The sequence below is a fragment of the Stegostoma tigrinum genome, chromosome 8 (genome assembly GCF_030684315.1).
Source record: "Stegostoma tigrinum isolate sSteTig4 chromosome 8, sSteTig4.hap1, whole genome shotgun sequence".
NCBI lineage: Eukaryota > Metazoa > Chordata > Chondrichthyes > Orectolobiformes > Stegostomatidae > Stegostoma > Stegostoma tigrinum.
The window spans coordinates 85,160,771-85,178,410 of record NC_081361.1 but is presented as its reverse complement, the minus strand read 5'-3'; the positions used below and the strand labels follow the sequence as shown (position 1 = coordinate 85,178,410).

The following is a 17,640-nucleotide window of genomic DNA, read 5'->3' as shown; positions in this document are numbered from 1 at the left end:
GCTGGTATTTTTGTACACAAGTCACAGGCTCATCGCGCTCTCTACCTCATTAACATATTATGTGGCATTTCTCAATTCAAACAGTTTTGAAAATAATTTTAAAAATTTACTTCACATAGTGTAACACATCCCAAATATATCAGTTTGTCTGACCCTTGGAAAAGTGGTTGTAAAATCATAAGAAATTAGGTCTGGAGTAGGCCATTCAGCCCCTTGAGTTCATTCCTCATTTGATACCATCCTGTTAATATGGCCATAACTCCACTTTCCTGCCCCTCCTCGAAACCCGAGTCCCTTGTCTGTCTAAACCTGTGTGATTCAACCATGAACATTTTCAATGACCCAGCCTCCACTACTCTCTATGAGAGAGAATTACAAAGACTAATGACCCTCTGAGAAGATATTTCTCCCTGTCTTTGTCTTAAATGGGAGATCCCTTGTTTTTAAGCAGGAGCAAATAACTGCAGGTGCTGGAATCTGCACTGAAAAAAGAAAATGCACGCCTGCCCCTTCGTACGAGGGACCTGCGTTCGATTCCAGCCTCAGGTGACTGTCTATGTGGAGGTTGTACATTCTCCATGTGTCGGTGTAGATTTCCTCTGGGTGCTCTGGTTTCCTCCCACAATCCAAAGATGTGCAGGCTAGGTGGGTAGGCCATGCTAAATTGTCAATAGTGTTCAGGGATGTGTAGATTCTGTGGGTTATAGAGGGCTGGGTCTTGTTGGGCTGAAGGGCCTGTTTCCACACTGTGGGGATTCTATGACAGCGGGTCAGGCAGCAGCCATAGATGACTCTTCAGAGACTCCTTCACTCCTCCCCTTCAGAGAGTCAACAAGACTCAAAACATTAGAAATAATGAGAACTGCAGATGCTGGAGAATCCAAGATAACAAAGTGTGATGCTGGATGAACAGAGCAGGCCAAGCAGCATCTCAGGAGCACAAAAGCTGATGTTTCAGGCCTAGACCCTTGTTCAAAACATTAGCTTGCTCTCTCTCCACAGATGCTGCCTGAGCTGCTGTGATTTACAACATTTTCTGTTTCTATCCCTTGTTTTTAAATTGGTCCCTTCATTCTAGATTCCCCACAAACAGAAACATTCCCCCAGTAACTAACCTGTCAGCACTCTTCAGAACCTCTCATTCTTCCAAACTGCACCGGATGTAGGCACAAAATGCTCAACCTTTCCTTCTATCACAACCCATTGATCCCAAGAGGCAGCCACATGAACATTCTCTGAAATGCTTCCAATGCAAGTGTCTCAGTACCTAAATAAGACATTCAAACCTGTATGTATTACCTCAGATGCAGTCTCACTGTGATCTGTACTGTGGTAGCAAGACTTTTATCTCCCTTACTCCACCAACTCAACAACTTTAGCCTGGATTAATAGCCTGAGAGGGAGATGTTGATGGTATGACATTGTGAATTGGGTGAATGCAAAGATTTCTACATTTACTTGATCCACCCCTAACTCTCACCTGGGAGTCTGATTCAGTGAATGAAAACAAGGTTAAAATAGTCCGTTGTTCGAATCAAAAGGGTGGGGAACATGGGAATCAAAGTGAATTAAAATGGTCCAGCTGTTAGAAATCTGAGCAAACTACGTCTGTCCCTGACTGTAACATTGAGAACATGCAGTCAGTTGCCCTGCTACCTGCTGCTTTTTAAGGAGATTCAGCTGCCTGTAATGACTGTTTTCTCCATTTACAACTACAGGTGAGACAAAATACACCCAAGGCCTCAGCATCAGAGAGTTGGAGTGCCTCACACGTTTTCTCCATCAGCTGGCTGTGTGGTTATCTGATCTGTGTGATTTTAACACAAATATTTTAACCCATTCATGTTGTACCTGATCCACTCGATGGGCCATTTCAACATCCACCATTACCAGGACCAGAGCTTCTGTGGCTGCAATTTGTACTCGCTGCAGAACTCACTAGACCAACTCACCAAAGGGAGCACATTACCTCGCATCTTACGGTCTTATGTCCCAGGCTCAGACAGATCAATTTTTAACCTGTAAGGAATTCAAGGGATATGGGGAAAAGGCAGGAAAGTGGATTGAGGATTATCAACTCAGCCATAATTTAACTGAATGGCAGAGTAGACGCGATGGGCTGAATGGTTTACTCCATCTTCTACATCTTATGGTCTTCCGTTCCCCTACAACTTATGTACCATGCTGGCTCAGAAATATTTTCCATTCTTTTGTTGTCACTGGGTCACTATTTTGGATCTCCAGCTTCACAGTACTGTGGAAATGTACATGACGGAGTAGGGAATAGAGGGCTATGATGATAGATTTAACTGAGTCGAACATGAATGACAGCATGGACTGGTTCAGTTGAATCAGCAGCTTTGTGTTGTTTGTCCCAAGCAATCCAGGACTTGTTACGATACACATTAGGGAGAGTGACTATGTTTGCACAGAATTGGAAGCTGATGGTTCAAAAGAAGCAAAGTCAGACCCCATTTATCGAGTGTTCTTCATGAGAACAAACCTCCGAGAGTATTTTATAAAAGGAACAGACAGTGTGTGAAGGATTTAAAAGAGGTTACAAAAGACTCTAGTGTCCCTGCTGCCAAGGGATTGCCTTCGCATATGATGAGTCGCTCATTTGGATGTCCCTAAAGTAATGTAGGCAAATTTCTTAAACACAGAGAGAGGTATCAAAGATTAAATTGCATAGGAAGAGAATTCCAGACGATGAAAGTTTAATGGGAAGTCCAGGGCTGCAAGTTGGGATAATTGGCTGAATAAAGAGTTCTCTAAAAGAATACAGTGACACACAAGAGTTTAGAAAAACCCAGCAGCATTTTGAAAATAATTCTAACAAGATGATACTGGAAGTTAAACTGAGCAGGAAAATTACATAGTAAAGGGTGAAGAAAAGGGAAGATTGAGGGGTGATGCAATAGAAATACCTGACCAGGTGCTGCAAACCAGGAGCTCTGGTAAAACAAAGTCAGGAGGAATTGGAGAAAAACTCTCTGCTGGTTGGAGTCATTGCTGGTACAAAGGAAGATGGTTGTGATTGTTGGAGATCAATTAATTCAGCCACAACGTGTCTGAAGGAGCTCCTCAGGGTTATGTCCTAGACCCAGCTACTTCAGCTGCTTCACCAAGAATTTTCCTCCATCAGAAAGTCAGAAATAAGGATATTCACTGATGCCTTACATCTAATGGTCTTAAGTTCCGGGCTCAGACTAGTTCAGCACTATTCACAGCTCCTCAGACACTTGTCCACATTTAGCAGCATTCAGGCATGGGCTGATAAATGACGAGTGTCACTCATACCACACAAGTACCAGGTAAATGAAGAATCCAACTACTGTCCCTTAACATTCAAAAGATTACCATCACTGAATCCTCTGCTACCACTGACCAGAAAATGAACTGAGTCAGCCAGATAAGTACTGTGCTATTAGAGCTGGTCAGAGACTGGCAAACCTGAAGTAACTCATCTCTTGACTCTCCAAAGAATGGCAATCATCTCCAGGTCACAAGTCACAAATAAATTGGAATACTCTTCATTTGCCCAGAGTACAGCAGCTCCACAAACACTCAAGTAGGTCAACATCATCCAAACTAAAGTAGCCCACTTCATCAGCACCCCATCCAACACCTTAAATATTCACACTCTCCACCACTGTGGTGCTAGCGTGCAACATCTACAAGATGTCCTAGAGCAATTGTCCAGAGTTTCATTTACCGTAATTCAAAAATCAGTTCCTCTACCACCTCGAAGTTCACTCCTGAGCCTAAAACCTCAAAACAATGTCACTGTCCCTTCACTGTCGTTGCGTCAAAAACCCTGGAACTCCCTCTCTAACAGGACTGAGGACAATTCCTACACAAAACCATGGACTCCACTTTGAGAAGGCAGTTCATCACACCTTCTCGGGGACAATAAGAGATGGCCAATAAATGCTGGTCTTGCCATGAATTAACAAAATTCAAAACAGTACACCCTGGATCAGACAGCATCCATGGAGAGAGAGAGCGCAAGATAACGTTTGGAGTCGAGGCGAGGCTTCAGAGCTCAGCTGTGATCTCCAACATTGGTCGTTTTCAGCACAGATTCCAGCATCTGCAGTAATTTACTCCTAATACGCCCTGCATACTGTCTCTCTCTATTATAATTTAAAGCCATTCTTCACAGTGGAATTAATTACTCATCATTTTAGCCAGAAATGCCTTTGTTCCAATATTGACCTCACTATGAAGTAATGTATCTGTTTCAATTCAACAAAGCTATCTGGGAAACTGTACAGTCTACACTAGGCTGTGCTATCGGACAATCTTTGTCCCACCCGGGCCCTGTATCATTATGAGCGTTTATATCTAAACCTTCAACAGTTTCTCTGGATCTCTCCCTTCCGGCCACTCTGTAAACTAAAACGGTGCTGGAACGTTTCGTCATTTCTTCCACTCGCATGGAGCTTTCAAACCGCAAATCCCAAATGCGAAAAGTCCTTCTGAGGGATATATTTTCTTTGTACGGCTGGGACCGGTTCACAGAAACCCACATGAAACGCTCAGCGGTTTCCCACACAGACTCCCTGGGGCTGACAAAACGCACCTCAATTTCGTTTTTTTTTGAACTCGGCTCATCTGGGATTTAAAAGGCGTGGGCTGGTTATTACTTTTATGTGCTGTGTCTTTTTATCCGGTTCTTTTTTTGGAAAGATGAAGGTGACTCACATATAATGAAAGAGCCCGGGTTGCGGTTACTACAGGAGTAAAGGACGGGACGTGAAGCAGATACCTCCCCCCGCCCCGTTATAGCTGCCTTGTCCCTGTTCCCACAGCCTATAAAGGGCTGCGGGGGTTAGTTTTGGGGGTGGGGGTGGGGGTTCTTCCTTTCCCAGCTTCTGTTAGGCCACTTGCAGAAGCTGTTGCATCTCCAGTCCGGAGATGGGAAGCTTCTCTAAGCGATTGGCTACTTCTGCCTCCAGGCTTGGAAAATGCAACAATGTTATATGAGCTCCCAGCTCGGAAACTGACGAGTTCCACCGACAACACACGAGTCTGAAGGATCATCGCCTTTGAATCACAAGAGTTCCGTTAAAAGATGGACCAATGCCGTTCGGCTTTCAACCAAAAAAAACCCCTCTATCTTTATTTTTAAACGATTGAGTGTGCTTCTTTTAAAGTTTACATGCGGTGCAAGGGTTATTTTTAGTTCATTCCTTAGCAAGACTGTTTGGCTGGGTCCAGACCCCAATCCAACACTAATAATACCCTCAAGCACACAGGCGGCAAATGAACTGGTTCAAAGTTAAATGGAAAGTTCCCATGACAACCACTCGAGTTATTTTAAGTATTAAAGCCTGATGCCAAACTAAACAAGAGCACATTGCTTAATCCCCTAGCAGCTTACACATACTCCGTGAGTCTAATATCAGACACTTCACAAAAAAATCAAAAATCAACAACTCCAACTAACAAGTACATTTGAATGGCGCCTCCTCCTGCCCTTCAGAGGGAGCACGGGGTTAGTAGGAGACTTAAAACAGACCCTAAATTCATTCATGAAAACGATTCTTTGTCTGAATTCACGCAAAGAGAATGTCTTGGCTGTCAGCATAAGAGGCGAGAAGTTTGGTAAACCGAAGCTGGTATGAATATATTTTGTCTCAAGAGGAAATCTTGTTCCCTATCCCGGTCTGTTTGACATAGCGGAATGTTTAAGTACATACCTTGACTTCAATGTAGGAGCTCCTATAGAAACAGCACAGGGCTGCCGAGAGAGCTCTTAAAACACTGCACCTCTCCGTCATTCTTGATGATGTGATGTCCGCTATTTTTGTTTGAAAAAAAAACGCACACACAGAGGAGAAGACGGTTCCCGGGACACAGGGTTAAAACACCGCAGAGGATTTCACAATTGATGGTAAATCCATTAGTGAGACGCGAACTGACTGCCTCCAGAGCGTGGAGGAGCCCTGCTTAAGTGGTCCCTGTTTGCTGACAGCTCAGTGAGTGAGACTGCGGGGTCCCTGTACTGTCCATGTATGGAGAGAGCTGGACTCCTGTACTGGCAAATCGCGCTCTTCACTATTTGGAGACAGCCCCCTTTTTTGCAAAGTCGCTGTTAGGTCAAAGCTAGACGTCAGGCCGCCAGCACTACCTCCCTCTGTCATCCCCCGGGGCGGGGAGAATGGGGATAGGAAGCATCTTACCTGTATGACCATGGCTGTACCCCTTTTATTCAACTCTCTGAGGGACGGTGCTTTGGGGTGAACTGAGGGAACCCAGTTCAACTGACGCTTCTGTCGCCAACTGAGAACAGAAAGTTGAATGGGAATATCTGAAGTTCTGCATTCTGAAGCATTTACTCATCCGAAATATGCAGATCACGCCTTACCCAGTGCATCGTCCCGTTAATGAAAAGAGATTCCCGGCTAATTGCCAACTGTATGTGTTTCAGTGAAACATGAGCATTAAAGCATTAAAACCCGACCCTCTTTTAAAAGTTGTTAACAGAGCTCTCCCGAAAAATGATGGCTGTTAAGATCAATCAAAATCCGTCATACTTTACATTTCCCTTAAACTAATTACTAATCCAGGAACTTTAGGATGCTGGGGTGCCGACGAAAGGCTATCACCCGACATGTACTGATACACCATGTTCATGATAACTCAGATCTGAAAAGGGATACATATTTAAACTAACGAGCAAAAGAAACACAAGATCGAGAGAAAAAATATCAAACAGCCAATAGTGAAGTTCTGTAATGCAATCTCCCAGAGTGTGATGGAGACAACCTGACTTAAACAACTCACATAGATACTGTTATCTGAAAAGTAATGGACAGAGAGCAAGGAGAATAGTGCTCGGTGTGTTGCTTCTTCAGAGGGCCAGGTTGAATATGATGGGCTGAATAGCCTCCTACCGCACTGTAACAATCGGTCAGTCTGTGAAGTAAGGAATGAGCCACTATCCACAAGAGACCAAAGCTCATGAGGTTTTCATTTCATTCATGGGATGTGGGTATTTCTGGCTGGGCCATCATTTATTGCCCCATTCCTAGTTACCCAAGAGAAGGTGGTGTTGAGCTGCCTTCTTCATCTGCTGCAGTCCATATGCTGTATTCACATTCACAATGTAGTTAGAGAGGGAATCCCAGCATTTTGGCCCAGTGGCAGTGAAGGAATGGCGATATATTTCCAAATCAGGATGGTGAGTGGCTTGGAGGTGGTAGTGTTCCCATGTATCTGCTGTCCTTGTCCTAGATGGAATGGTCATTGATTTGGAAGGTACTGTCTAATATGTCTCAGTGAACTTCTGCAGGGCATCTTGTAGATGGTACACACTTGTAGTTGAGCTTTGGAGTGGTGGGAGTGGATGTTTGTGGATGTAGTGTTGAGCAATTGAGCTGGCATCAAGATTCTTCAGTGCTGTTAGAGCTGCACCCAACCAGGCAAGTGGGGAATGTTCCATCATACTCCTGATTTGTGCTTTTTAGATGATGGATAGGCTTTGGGGAGTCATGAAGAGAGTTATTTGCTTCAGGACTCTTAGCCTCTGACCTGCTCTTGCAACCACAATGTTTATACGACTAGTCCAGTTCGTTTTCTCAATAATGCGAATTAGTGTGAAACAACAATCGGGGGCTTCTGATCAGTTTCCCTCCAAGCTCCATCTCTTGTTACAGGTTGACCCTGGACATGCACCAACTGTCCAATTATAGGCGTCGACAGGCAAACTGCTATCCTGGGATATATATGGTTCAAAGTGAATTCAATTGTTCAGAAAACAAAACATCTGCACACTGTTGTTCTGATGCTGGAATGAATTTTCCCCTATCCAACCAACCAGAAGTAAATCACTCGCTGCTTGAAAAGCTTCTTCCTGATGTCTTACTTAAAATGAACTGCCACCAACTACAGACTATACCTCTCGTCATACTGAGAATGAACTAAACTCAGTGGAGCACAAACAGCCAACCAGACAAGCACAGCATTGTCACATGTGATATCTTCTGGATGAGTTCCTCACTGCCTGTCTGGGGCATGTGAAAGGTCTCAGAGATATTTGGGAGCAAGGTAGGAGAGTTTTTCCCGGAAAATCCAGACTCTTCAACCAATATTATCAGAAGAGACTAACTGATTACTTCTCTCATTGCAGTTTATGGGATCTTGCCATGTAGAAATTGGTTGCTGTTTGCCTACGTGACAACAATAGTTACATTTTAAAAGTATTTCATATCTTTGAAGTGCTTTAGGGTATTCTGTGAATGTGGAAGGTTGTATGAAATGCATAGTTGATCGAAAAATTTATGTCATTGTGGTATGGGCTGGTGGATGAAGGGCCTGTTTCTATGCTGTATGACTATGACTCTCTATGCATCATTTGAACTGAAGTATTTCCACGACCTCTGTCAATGACCTTCTCTGCCATTGCACACATAGTCAAACAGAACAATGAAACTAGGTAATGTTTTGATGCATCCTCGACATCATCCCAGTGTCAAACAATCAGTTGTGGTCTTGCTGGTTACCCATTCTCAAATACAAACATGTTTCTGAAAGTAAACAGGTATCTGAAACCTGAACAAAAACATCTTACACTTATTTTAGAGATAGTAGGAACTGCCAATGCTGGAGAATCTGAGATAACAAGGTATAGAACTGGAGGAACACAGCAGGCCATGCAGAATCAGAGGAGAAGCAAAGCTGACGTTTCGGGTCTGGACCCTTCTTCAGAAAAAAACACGCATTTTATGTGTAGTTTATCATTTCTTAGAACTAAACAAATATATATGTATTCATAGACCTGCAAGCTTTAACGCCCAAGGGCAGCAAATGCATTGGAACAGCACCACTTGGCAGCCCCCTTCCTGAGTGGATGATCCATCTCGGCCTCCTCCAGAGATCCCATCGTCCTGAATACCAGCCTCCAACCAATTTGATTCATCCCACATTACATCAAGAAATGACCAGATATGGAAAAGATTTTGGCCTCTGTCAGTATACAGGCAATAATACACTAGCACATTAATATACACGCAATAATACACTGGCATTTATCCCCCAATGTGGCCTAGGTATACCCTGTACACAAAAGGCAGGACAAATCCAACCCGGCCAATTACTGGCCCATCAGTCTACTCTCGATCATCAGTAAAGTGATGAAAGGTGTCATCAACAATGGCGCTATCAAAATAGTCTGGTCAGCAATAACCTGCTCAGTGACACCCAGTCTGGGTTCCGCCAGGGCTACCTAGCTCCTGACCTCATTACTGCCTTGGTGCGATCATTGCCAAAAGAAGCTGAATTCCAGAGGTGAGGTGAGAGTTACAGCCCTTCACATAAAGGCTGCAATACAACAAAGAACAAAGAACAAAGAACAAAGAAAATTATAGCACAGGAACAGGCCCTTCAGCCCTCCAAGTCTCTGCCAATTGAGATCCTGTGTCTAAACCTGTCATCTATTTTCTAAGGGCCTGTATCCCTTTGCTCCCCGTCCAGATATATCTTCAATGACACTATCGTGGCTGCGTATACCACCTCCGCTGGCAACGCGTTCCAGGCACCCACCACCCTCTGCGTAAAGAACTTTCCACGCATATCTCCCTTAAACTTTCCTCCTCACACTTGGAACTCATGACTCCTAGTAATTGAGTCCCCCACTCTGGGAAAAAGCATTAACTTAGAGAAATGTGAGATGCTGCATTTTAGAAAGGCAAGTCAGGGCAGGACTCAAACACTAAATGGTAAGGTCCTGGAGAATGTTGCTGAACAAAGAGACCTTGGTGTGCAGGTTCATAGTTCTTTGAAAGTGGAATCGCAGGTAGGCAGGATAGTAAAGAGAGCAGGCGAAGCAGCATCAGAGGAGCAGGAAAGTTGACGCTTCGGGTCGAGGCCCTTCTTTAGAAATGGGGGAGGTGAAGGGGGTTCTGAAATAAATAGGGAGACGGGGGGAGGCGGATAGAAGATGGATAAAGGAGAAGATGGAATGAGAGGACACAGACGGGTCAAAGATGCAGGGTTAGAGCCAGTGAAGGTGAATGTAGGTGGGGAGTTAGGGAGGGGATAGGTCAGTCCAGTGAGGATGGAAGGTCAAGGAGGCACGATGAGGTTAGTGGGTAGTAGATGGGGGTGGGGCTTGAGATTGGGAGTGATGGTTAGGGAGGCGGTGACTAGCTGGGCTGGTTTTGGGATGTAGTCAGGGGAGGGGAGATTTTGAAGCTTGTGAAGTCCACATTGATACCCTTGCAATGCAGGAGGCCCAGGATGGACATGTCATCTGAGGGTGGGTTGGGGTTGGGGGGGCGGTGGGAGGAGTTAAAATGGTTCGCGACTGGTAGGTGTAGTTGTTTGTTGCAAACTGAGCGTAGGTGTTCCGCAAAGCGGTCCCCAAGCCTTTACTCAGTTCACAACGAAGAACTACACCTCCCAGTTGCAAACTATTTCAACTTCCCCCACCACCACTCCTCGGACGACATGTCCATCCTGGGCCTCCTGCAGTGCCACAATGACGCCACCGGTAAGATGCAGGAACAGCATCTCATATTTTGCTTGGGAACCCTGCAGCCCAAGGGTATCAATGTGGACTTCACAAGCTTCAAAATATCCCCTCCCCTGATCGCATCCCAAAACCAGCAGCTAGTCACCGCCTCCCTCACCATTCCTCCCAACCTCAAGCCCCACCCGCATCTCCTACCCACTAACCTCATCGCGCCTCCTTGACCTTCCATCCTCACTGGACTGACCTATCCCCTCCCTAACTCCCCACCTACATTCACTTCCACTGGCTCTAACTCCGCCTCTTTGACCTGTCTCTCTCCTCTCACCCTATCTTCTCCTTTATCCATCTTCTATCCGCCTCCACCTCTCTCCCTATTTACTTCAAAACCCACTTCCCCTCCCCCATTTCTGAAGAAGGGTCCAGACCCGAAACGTCGGCTTTCCTGCTCCTCTGATGCTAGTTGGCCTGCTGTGTTCATCCAGCTCTACACTGTTATCTCAGATTCTCCAGCATCAGCAGTTCCTACCATCTCTAGTAAAGAAAACGTTTAGTATGCTTGCCTTTGTTGGTCAGTGCATTGAGTTTAGGAGTTCAGAGGTCATGTCGTGGCTGTACAGGACATTAGTTAGGCCACTTGGCCTAACTAATTAGGCCAATTCTGGTCTCCCTGCTATAGGAAGGATGTTGTGAAATTTGAAGGAGCTCAGAAAAGATGTACAAGGATGTTGCCAGGGTTGGATGGTATAAGCTGCAGGGAGAGGCTGAATAAACTGGGGCTATTTTCCCTGGAGCATCGGAGGCTGAGGTTTATAAAATCATGAATGATGGGGTAAATAGACAAGGCCTTTTCCCTGGGGTGGAGGAATCCAAAACTAGAAGGCATAGGTTTAAGGTGAGAGGGGAAAGATTTAAATGGGATCTAAGGGGCAACTTTTTCATGTAGAGGGCGTTGCATGTCTGGAATAAGCTACCTGAGGAGGTGGTGGAGGCTGGTACAATAACAACATTTAAAAGGCATCTGGATGGGTATATGAATAGGAAGGGTTCAGAGGGATATGGGCCAAATGCCGACAAATGGGTCTAGGTTTATCTAGGATGCCGGATCGGCATGGATGAATTGGGCTGAAGCATCCGTTTCCATGGCATACATCTCTGTGACTCTATGACTTTGGCTTGGAGGAACCCCAGCAAAACTGGAGTCGACGGGTATCGGGAACAAACTCTGCACCAGTTGGAGTCACCTCAACTCCAGGACATCGCTACAGGAGTTTCTCAGGGTAGAGTCCTAGGTCCAACCATCTTCAGCTGCTTCATCAACGACCTTCTCTCCATCATAACGTCAGCAGTAGGGATGTTGATGATGATGTTCAGCACCATTTGCCGCTCCTCAGATTGTGAAGCAGACTGTCTAAATGTAGCAGGACTTGTGCAATATTCAGATTTGGGATAACAAGTGGGAAACAGCATTCATACCTCACAAGCTCAAGTCAGTGACCATATCCAACAAGAGAGAATTTAACTATTGAGAGATAGCAAGAACTGCAGATGCTGGAGTCAGAGACAATACAGTGTGGAGCTGGATGAACACGGCAGGCCAGGCAGCATCAGAGGAGCAGCCAAGTTGATGTTCTGGGTCGCGACCCTTCTTCAGAATTTAACTATTGTTCTTTGACACTCAATGACAGGAATCCAGAACCACACCCCACTCCAACAGCCAATGTCCAGGGGTTTATCATTGGCAGGAAACTGAACTGGGCTAGCCATTTAAATGCTATGGTTACAAAAGCAGGCCAGAAGCGAGGGAACGTACAGCAAGAAATTCATCTCCTGAGTCTCAAAAACGTATCCATCATCTACAAGGCACAAGTCTGTGTGGATGAGTGCAGCTCCAACAACCCTCAGGAAGCACTGCAGAGATTTACCAAGGCTCCTCAGACAGCACCTTCCAAACTCATGGCTACTACCAACTATTAGGACAAGCCCATCAGATACCTGGGAACACCGCCACCTTCAAATTTCCCTCCAAACCATTCACCATCCCAACTTGGAAAAATATCACTGATCCTTCAATGTCACTGAGTCAAAATCCTAGGAATCCCTCCCTAATGGAATTGAGAGTCTACCCAAACCAAATGGTTCATAAAGGCAGCTCACCATCTCTTCCCGAAGGGTTAGCAGGGATAAACAATAAATGCTGGCTCAGCCAGAGATGCTTACATTAACAGTAAGAAGTAACATTTTAAACAGTTTAGATAGAACCTTGGATAGCTGTTTCCAATAGTTGGGGGATCAAGAAGGAAGTCTGAGAGATAGAAGATTAAGTGCATACAGAGGGCAGCCATAACATATTCACACTTAGAAACAAAGTTCTAAAATTGATTCCGTTGTAGTAACTGAAAGCTCAGTTTCTCCATTCCTGGTAGGATTAGTTGGGTGGATGGAGGAATTTCACAGGACTTAAAGGAAATATGGGAATAGGGAGTATAATGTAATTAAAAACGTAATTAAAACTATTCATTTGAATGGAGTATGTCAGGCTGGTTGGATTAGATGACTTGTTACTGTTTTGTGACGTCGGTATATTTCACTGGGTCTTCCTGGGAATGTGCGATTAGAAAGTGAATGCCCCCGGGCAGGTGTTATGGAAATACTTTACCATGAATCATTCTTCCAGAATGCTTTTAAAACTCATTCCAGCGTATCAGTGGTACATACGAACGAGATTTGGAACATTCTCTATTACTCAGCAACAGTTTTGTTTACTACCAGCATTCATCTTTTGCCAGCACCTCCCAAACTCGAGCATTGAGCAGGACAAGGTCAGTAGATGGATGGGAACACTGCATCCTGCGAGACACATACCCTGTTTTGGAACTATGTCACTGCTCTTTCATTGTCATTAGGTCAAAGCCTTGGAACTCACTTCCTAACAGCATCATGGGTGTACCAACATGGCAAAGGCAGCAGCCATTCAAGATGGCAGAGCATCACCTCCTTCTCATGGGCAAATAAGCAATAAATACCAGTCTTGCCAAAAACACTCACATTTCATGAATGAATAGCAACTTGCACCACTACAAGAGCCCAATAATGTTCATCCTTTGATCCCTATTCAGGAGACAACGCAGAGTATCATTGGGTGGGATTCCACCTGCTCTTATCGGTTTTGAATTAACAAGGTAGCTCACAATCAACCCCATTATATTTGCTTGGAGCACTGTTTGGCTTTTAAGGTTCCACTTCCATTTCAGGGTTAATGGCTGAGGCAAAAATGATTTCTACATTCAAGTTCAGATCAGCTGGTTTGATAATGGAAAATAGTTTAAAGTGAGAACAAGAATAGAAAGATAAACATAATTATAATTACTTGTTTATGTGAACTGGCAGAATTCAGCCCGCAATTTAATTTAGCCCCAAATATATCCCAATTACCCACGGTGTCTTTTCAAAGCTTGATAGTCAATAAACGGCTGAGAGGAATTGGTTTGAGTCACCAGGAAATGGAAAGGTTGGCAATGTCAGGGATTCCGGGTGTGGGGCTACCTACGTACAGCTTGGGGGTGTACACCCAGTCTCCGATGATATGGAGACCGAAAGACTGAGCCAATAAGTTTTGCCATTAGACTCGAGCATAAGTTACTGTTCCTAAACAGGCTGAACTCGTTATCTTCATTGAGAGCTCAAAGAGACCTTCAAATGTGCACTCAGATGGATCAGACAAACATCTGATTTTAGATCTTCCGGCACTTAAGGTTAATTACAGCCCTAGTTTAATGCACATCAGTAAATACTGTAACATAAACTGTGATAACTGAATTTAGGGGCACACCCGGACCAGCAGTCAATAGCATGCATGACTGGTGTACCAGGAAGTTCTTGTGTCACGTATGCTATTTCTCTGCTGAAACTCACCTCCTCCACTTGTAGCACTCCTGTTCCAGGAGTAAATGTAAGAGGTATTTCATATCCCTGTACCATTTAAAAACAAGCTATTAAAACAAGGCGAATGCTAAAGTAGCCACGCTTCATGATTGAACAAAGATATGTGCTGGGTGTCTGCAGGCCCACAGCAGCTCAGCAACACAGACAGCAGCAAATTGACAACCAGATATCAAACATATTACACCTTCACTAGGGGCACAGCAGAAATAGTGTTTAAAACAAGAAGCAGTGCATTTCACCCCACACACTGAAAGCATGGAGGTAGTCTGAGTGCCTGAATAATATTAGCATCCATTTTTGACCTCTCGACCCACACAGGCTGCAAAGTGGGCAAGGAAATTATACTTAATCACAAATGACAGATGGGTTGCGAAAACAGTAATGCTGGTGTGTCAATCCATTCAAATGGATCATTAGTGATAAGTGCTTTTTGGGAAAATTTACAGCATCTCAATTTGACTCCTTAAAAGGACTAGCCACTATTAATGGTGGGAGGACCCCTCCTGGGAGTTTCCTCCTTTCAAATCCATTTGTGATGCTGCTGCACATCAAAACAATTAGGAACAGGAGAAGGCTATTTAGCCCCTTCAACCTGTCCAACGCGATTGTAGCTGACCTGCAATCTAACTCCAATATCCTTTAACAAATTTGATTTAAAAAGCCTAACTACCTGAGAACCTAACCTAACAATCGATTTATTATCAATTGTCATTTATTGGAAAGGAGCTCCCAATTTTAACCTACATGGAGACATACAGCATGGCAACAGACCCTTTGGTCCATCCCGTCCATGCCAATCGTGTTTCCCAAACTAAACTTGTCCCATTTGCCTGCGTTTCACCCATTCCCTCTAAACAATCATGTACCTGACCAAAAATGTCTTCTAAATGTTGTAACTGTACCTATGTCTACCACTTTCTCTGGCAGCTCATTCCACATACAAACCACTCTGTGTGAAAAATTTGCCCCTCAGTTCTTTTTTAAATCTTGCCCTCTCACCTTAGAACTATGTCCTTTAGTTTTGAACTCCCCTGCCCTGGGGAAAATACCTTTGCTATTCAATTCATCAATGCTTCTCATGATTTATAAACTTCTACAAAGGTAACCCCTCAACCGCCTATGTTCCAGGGAATATTCCAGCCTCTCCTTATATCTCAAACCCTCTAGTCCCAGTAACATCCATTGCATGTCAATGTGTTCTTGAAAGAACTGGTTCTAATTTTTAGACTACTTGTTCTTAGCCTTAGTATGAGGATGATATGGTGTTAAGAACCATATTTTGTCCTGGATTTCTTTTGAGAGATTGAACAAGATGTGCTGACCAGTCCGTGGTAACATAAACAGCTTGTGAGGCTTTAGTTTCTCTTAAGTTGGATCGATAGAAGCAGCTTGGAAGAGTGTGGTCAGAGTTCACAGACCAGCATTTCTAGTTTTTTTTAAGCTTTTAGATTCAGCAGAAGCAGCTGGAGTTTTGAAGAAGTTGAAGCTATTTTTCCCCCCTCTTTCGGTTACAGCTAGAAACTGGGATTTCTCTTCTGACTGTGGGTGTCGCAAATAGGAAAATCTGATTCCTGAAGTAGCTATTTTGCTAATGGGTGTGTTTATGAGATGTTACTGTATTGAAACAGTTAATTAGTAATAGTTACTGCATCTATTATTCTACTGAGTTTTCTAATAGAGTTAAGTTATTCTTAAGTTCTTCTTTATTTTGTTGTATTTTAACTATAGTGTTTGAACAAATTGCGTTTTGCCTAACACCAAGAAATTTGACCAGTCAAATTGCATCTGGAATACAGCATGTTACATTTACCTTTAAAATAAGAAGAAGTTAGGCTCTAGGCTACCTTCTTAAAATATTTTGAGGGGCTCTGGTCTGGTCTGGTCCATAACACTTACAATATCTAAGAAGCAGAATTAGTTTCTCTATGTATCCCAACTGTTCTCCTGAATATCTTGCAAACTTTGAACAGCCCATTCCTCAATGTTTACCATTCCAGGGAACACAATCTTTGATTGTGAATCTCTTCCCATATTTTAACCCTTGGTGTCCAGGATTCATTCCAGTATTTCAATACTACATTGTCTTAAAGGCCAATATAGCCTTCCCAAGGTATGATTCCCATAACTAAATAGAGAGCTCCAGGTGTAATCTAATTTGGGCCTTGCATAGATTACCTTCTAACCTTTTAAATTCCAACCCTCTGGATAAAGACTAACATTCATCCATCTCATGGTTAAACTTCCTATTCAGGAAAGAGTAAGAGTTATCCAGCTGAAGTAAGTATTAAAATCTACAACTGCTGATATACTTGGATTAAGATTTCGACAAATCTTCATAAAACTCGCTATACTTGTATTAACTGTGCCTACGTTCAATTGGTGATTTTGCAGGCTCCTTATTGCAGATTTGTAATTTAGTATCACATTTCAGAACAGGGGTTGAACTCATGTTCAAATTAACAAGGAGGAGAAGAGCTGGTGGAAGCAGACACAATGCAGCATTCACCAAGCATCTGGACGAATACATGAATAGGACAGGAATAGGGGGATACAGATCTTGTAAGTGAAAACAGTTTTAGTATGGAAGGGCAAAATGTGTCGGCGCAGGCTTGGAGGGCTGAAGGGCCTGTTCCTGGGCTGTATTGTTCTATGTTCTAATTGCTTCATAAGCCGGCTTTCTGTTGCCGAAAAGCATCCCTTAACCCCATTCTGCCTCTATTGTTTATCAGGAAGGTAGCAGAATTTATCAGTGTTTTCTTTGCTGCACATACACCATTCAAGATCACCAGACCAGACAATGGGAGCCTGAATGTTGGCAATCACAACACATGGACTCATCAAACAGTGCCATTGGCTGGTGGAAAAAAAGTCACTGTACAAAGATCAGGAATGAATTGGTTACAATTCATAACTAATGATTGTGTGGCCATAAATATCTCATAGCATGTACTTGTTGTAGTCCTCCAGGATAAGGAGTATTTTATGCCGGCGTAGGGTTGCACAGTTGGTCAAAGAGTTTTGCATATTACATTGCAATGAAGTTGGAGCCCCAGTGTCTGTTCCCAGCTACAGCTTAAGCTTGAAGTTTCTGAGCTTCTTATCAATGGCAAGAGGTCTCCACATCTGGGGAATGAAAAATCTTCAGAAGGGAGGAAAAAGAAGGAAAAAACACCAGGCTTATCCTTGAACATTAACAAGGCACCAATTGGTGCATGATT

At 43.8% G+C, this 17,640-nt stretch overlaps 1 protein-coding gene across 4 annotated transcripts in view; it reads right to left on the bottom strand.

Moving 5' to 3' along the window:
- Positions 1-17,640, bottom strand: part of bcar3 (BCAR3 adaptor protein, NSP family member) — a 174,250-nt gene that overhangs the window by 35,956 nt on the left and 120,654 nt on the right. Inside the window, exon 1 of one of the 4 annotated variants that reach the window (XM_048540000.2) lies at positions 6,189-6,283. The exons of 2 other annotated variants lie outside the window; for them this stretch is intronic. In XM_048540000.2, coding sequence (XP_048395957.2) covers positions 6,189-6,200 — 12 coding nt within the window. In that variant the 5' untranslated portion in view covers positions 6,201-6,283. Of the gene's footprint in view, positions 1-5,705; positions 6,005-6,188; positions 6,284-17,640 lie in introns of those variants that run through there. One more of the 4 variants, XM_048539999.2, reaches the window with a different exon arrangement.